The sequence below is a fragment of the Myotis davidii genome, unplaced genomic scaffold, assembly GCF_000327345.1.
Source record: "Myotis davidii unplaced genomic scaffold, ASM32734v1 scaffold973, whole genome shotgun sequence".
NCBI classification, from domain to species: Eukaryota; Metazoa; Chordata; class Mammalia; order Chiroptera; family Vespertilionidae; genus Myotis; species Myotis davidii.
The window spans coordinates 236449-241538 of record NW_006284945.1 but is presented as its reverse complement, the minus strand read 5'-3'; the positions used below and the strand labels follow the sequence as shown (position 1 = coordinate 241538).

The 5090-nt window shown below is 41.7% G+C and overlaps 1 protein-coding gene across 1 annotated transcript in view; it reads left to right on the top strand.

The window, feature by feature from the left end:
- The window catches only part of ELOVL6 (ELOVL fatty acid elongase 6), a 144863-nt gene that overhangs the window by 130472 nt on the left and 9301 nt on the right, over positions 1-5090 (top strand). Inside the window, 1 exon segment of the mRNA XM_006779570.2 lies at positions 4023-4174. Within this exon segment, the coding sequence (XP_006779633.1) occupies positions 4023-4174 (152 nt within the window).

The following is a 5090-nucleotide window of genomic DNA, read 5'->3' as shown; positions in this document are numbered from 1 at the left end:
CACACACAAAAAAAAACTAAAACCAAATAAAGGCTGCCGGTGTGACCCTGCAGCTGGGGAAGGCATGTGATGTGGTAGTCATCTGCCCCCGTCAAACACAATGGCCCAGTCTCTCGGCCTCTTTAAGGCCCTAGATTTGGAATCTTTATCATCTGATCAAAAGATAAATGTCACCTGATGCTTTTCTATACCCACAGTCTTCCCTTCAAGACATTCTATGGAAAAATGCTCATTTCATATCATAGTGTGAACTTGGTAGCTGACACTTATTTTGTGAAAAGTTGGCTCATGAAATAAAATACCTAACAATAAAATATTTAATTAACATGGATAATCATCAGTTCAAATCAAATTCTCTGTGTATCGGTTTCCTAGGCTTTTAATTAGCTTTCACCTCTCCTTCCTGACACATGGAGATGAGTGAGGTATGTGATTTTTTAACAATGAAAGATAAATTAAGTAAAACAGCAATAATAGCAATAAATAGTAATTACATAATAATTGGTGCAAACTAATATTCAGCACTTACATATTAGAGAGTCTTTGCTGATTAAATACCTACCTATATTGTCTTTTTTTTCCTACCTATATTGTCGTAAAATTTGTAGAAATAATTTGCAGGTTAGATATGATTATCTTTTCAGATGAAGAAAGACTAAGAGAGGTGAAGTAATGTGCCCAGTCATGAGAGTAGTAAGGGAGAGCACTGTGATTGGAATTTGCAACTCTAATCTATTGGTAGTGGCCTAGAGTGGTTGAAATCTTTGATGCTATGTCTAGGCGTGGCCAGGAGGAGTGTCAAGCCTCATTAGCCATGAGTATCTAAGGCAGGCAGGGGTGGGCAAACTTTTTGACTCGAGGGCCACAATGTGTTCTTAAACTGGACCGGAGGGCCGGAACAAAAGCATGGATGGAGTGTTTGTGTGAACTAATATAAATTCAAAGTAAACATCATTACATAAAAGGGTACGGTCTTTTTTTTTCAATAGTTTTATTCATTTCAAACGGTCCGGATCCAGCCCGCGGGCCATAGTTTGCCCATGGCTAATCTAAGGTTTGCGGGTAGCAGAACATATGCCGCGTATTTCACTCTTGCATCACAGAATCTCACAAGATGATGCAACTTAGGGAGGAAAAACATCACCTCCCTTAAAGTATATTTTGGTCAAGTGTCACAGTCTAAGCCCTGAGCACAGTTTTAATAAAAAGCCACATGATTCCTCAGTGTCTAGTGGCTGAGATGTGCCAGGGGCAGAACTACTGGCTTCCCACAACTAACAATCATCTCATTGGCCACGCAGCTCCCCAATGGCTCCCTGTGGTAGCATTGTCACACCCCAACAAAGCGGCTTTGCCCACGGACACATAAGCCCGATGGCTGGCACCGACAGTGTCCCTGAGAAATGTACTGTCCTCTGTTCTGAGTCAGCCTTATTGTTCAGAGTCAAGGGAGTGAGGCTTATGACCAGATCCGGGACAATGATATGTGCTATGTTCTTGTTGTCAGCAACACTGTGGGTCACCGTGTGTCTAAACTTTCAAGTCTAAAATCCTCTGAAATGACCTTCTTCTAACCCTCACGCTTGAAGAACTATTTGTCCGTAACTCAAATGCCACTTCCTCTGACGTCTCCCAGGGCCACCACTACCTTCAGCAGCAGAATTGGCTTGTTGATTCTTGTCACCCCAGCATCTAGGACAGTGCCAAAAAAACTTTAACAACTGAAAGAATAAGTTAAACTATGCTGATACTTAAGAAATTGGGTGTAGTTAAACTACAGTGATTTTGGTGACTCAGGAAGATGGAAAGATAGTAACTATTCCAAAAGTACTTTCCCTGAATCTACTCTGATCATGGGTGAAGCAGAATGACATAGCAGAATGACATAGCAGAATGACATAGCAGAAGAAGGGCTTTGCTTACTGGGGATGTTGGGCTGCAGCCAATGGGGAGAGACATGCTCTGTAAAATGTGCTGATGATTCCTAAATATCATATATCTGGCACTAATGAGCAGAGATGGATACATGTTCAAAGTGTGTCATTTGTGTGTTTCTGTGCTTTTGGTGTGTACAAAAGTCATTGACATATCTCCCACCGGTCTACGAAAAGCAGGCAATTGATGTAGTAAGTACTTCACCAGCAGTATCTATGACTAGGTGCATTTTGTAGCCACAACATGTTAACTAGCGTTCAAAAGTCTACCGAACATCAAACCCTGAGCATTGTGTCGGCCGGGATGCTTTGGGCTGCAAGCAGTAGAAAGCAGAACTCCAAATGGCTTACACAATAAGAAAGCTTTACCTCAAAAACAAGACGTCTTGAGATAAAGTCACTGAATGATTCATTGAGCAGAAGAGTCACATCTTGAAGGACTACTTTGCCATCCCCTCTGAGTTAGCTTTGTTCTCAAGGGAGCTCCTCAATGGTTGCAAGATAGCTGCTGCCCTTCCAGGTAACACGTGGTAAAGAGTGAGGAAAGCTTTCCCAAAAGACCTAAGCAGCTCTCTCCTCACATCGCATTGTCTTGAATTAGGCCCGTGCAGACCTTAAAAGTTATTGCTAAGGGAAACTGGATTACTACAACTTGCCTAGGCAACTGAAATTTACTCCCAAATTGAGGATGAGGTCAACTTCCTTGGGAGAACCTGGACTAAATCAGGATTCCTTTAATATGGAGAAGGAGGAGAGGAATTGGCTCTTGAATAGGGAATTGACCAACTGTGTCAGTTACATTTGCTCTGTGGAGATGCCACGTTCATATTTTCATATTACCTTCCAAGTGTCCAATATGGTAATGACCTTAATCAGGTGACTTCCTATTAAAAATTAGCCTTATCTGGTAAGGTAAAGATGAAACATATAATGAATTCAGATAAAACAGAAACATCTCCATTACCTACCTGACTTGACCAATGAAATTCAACTCCCCAGTCATAATTAGGAAGAGAAACAAAAGCTATTTTCCAGTTTGGTGATGCTGCTACTCATTTCACTAGTTTTTCTCCTAACTGACTTCTAGAACCTAGACAGGGATACTGCCAGAAAAAGGGTGGGCAAGCACATCTCCCCAGATGGCCATCCAGCTTTCCTTTTAGTCATGTGTGTGGTTTGCATAATGAGACTTATGCCCACAGGGTTCAGTCATAATAGAGGCCACTGGTTCCAGTTGCCAAGTCCTTTCACACTTGAGGTTACATCACTGAGCTCAACACTTCTCAGCTCCCTTGTTCTTTAGCATTTCCTTGATAAAAATTTCATATGTCCATTTATTTCCCAATGAACTTTCACTTTTTCAGCAGTCTTTGAGCACTCATGTCTGTGTGGAGGCAAACACATGACCGGGCATCAAAGAACAGCATCTGAGCAGTGTTAGTACATGGTTATGGGCGCTCAGAGGAGGGAGCCTGGAGGGCTTCCTGGAGGAAATGGCAGTAGAGCTAAGACTTGAAGGAGGCTTCTTCTGGTTTCTGTGAAAAAGATAGATGGGACAGTGGGAAGACAGAACCAAGGACAGTGGTTTAGAAGCTGCTGCAGGAGGCCAAGGAAGCCTGTGCTGTCCAAATGCACAGGCAGCGCTGGCTGAAAGAAATAAAAAGAGAGATTCCAGGAATAGAGCCAGGGGCCATAGGACAGAACTGGGACAATTCTAAGAGTTCTCAGCCAACCCTATCTCATCCCCAGGATTCTTAAGCTAAACTATGGACGTCATCAGCATTCTTCATGAGCTCCTGCCCTGGATCCATTCCCCTTTTCCGTGACCTCTTTTTGGAATATTTACGAAAACTAAGTGGTTTATGTAAGCTCTTCAGAATAAAGCCCTGAGTTTTTATTACTCTTGTTCACAGAACATTGGAATAAACATTGGAATACCCATGCCAACATTGCTTCTGGGTAAATGCAAGTTGTTATGGTACATGTATGCCTGTTTGACCAATGGCAAACAGCCTTCCAAGTATGGTTAATGTCAGAAGTGAAATTATTTTCCTAAATGTTATTTCTTTTCTCTTTTCACTTATGAAGTATATTCGGTGCTCTTCGAACTGGTGCTTATATGGTGTACATTTTGATGACCAAAGGCCTGAAGCAGTCAGTTTGTGACCAGAGTTTTTACAATGGACCTGTCAGCAAATTCTGGGCTTATGCATTTGTGCTAAGCAAAGCACCTGAACTAGGTGAGTGTCTTCTCTCCTTCCATTTTCTCCTCCCCGATCACTTTATGTGACCTACACAACATTTATTTAAAGACAAACAGTTTAAAGGTTCTGTTTGGTTGGTTACAGGAAAGTTGCATTTGATGACTCACTTTCACTACCTTTTTCTCTCTCCCCTCCCTCCTTTTAAATAATTTTACATTGTGTGTATGAAGAGCAAAATACTTGACATAGAACATGTGATTTCCAAGCACTACTGTCTATACATGTTCGGGGGGAGGGGTATAAAATATACACAGCCCCTTCCCTCTGGCCCATCAGCAGCTTAGCTAATATAAAACATAAGGACAACTTAGCAATGCGATTATTTCCAAGTCCCATGCCAAAGCATACTTCCATTTCTGGAGTTAGGATTCAGACTAGGAAATGAAGCTTTTCATTTGGGTAGCCTCATGTCCTCATTAACACATGCTAAGCGTTGGTTTCTGGTGTTGTTTGATTTTAATCACCAAAGAGACAGGCCTTAGAGAAGAGGAATATAGTTCACCTTTTAGAAACTAATTGAGAAAACATAACTGGTTATATTTGTAGATTTCTAAGGTTTTCCCTTCAATTCATTCATGGGCTTCAGTATAAGTGTGCCACAGGTTAGCAGAAGCAGTGAGAAAGGAAGTGGCAGTGGTTTGACATGGGTACAGTTCCCCAGGATAGTATCATGATTGCCCAAGGAAGGGATCCACTGGTGATGAGCTCTGAGTTCATCCACGAGCAGTGCTGGCCACTGTCTCACAAACCGGTACACATCTTAAGGAACACCCAGAGTCCTTTGGGTTTCCTAAGTTTTTTTTTCGGGAATTAAGACTTGTATGTATTAAATTAAAAATGTTTATGTATGTATAGATTGTGTTCTCCCTTTCGTTTTTCCCCAAAGGGGTTA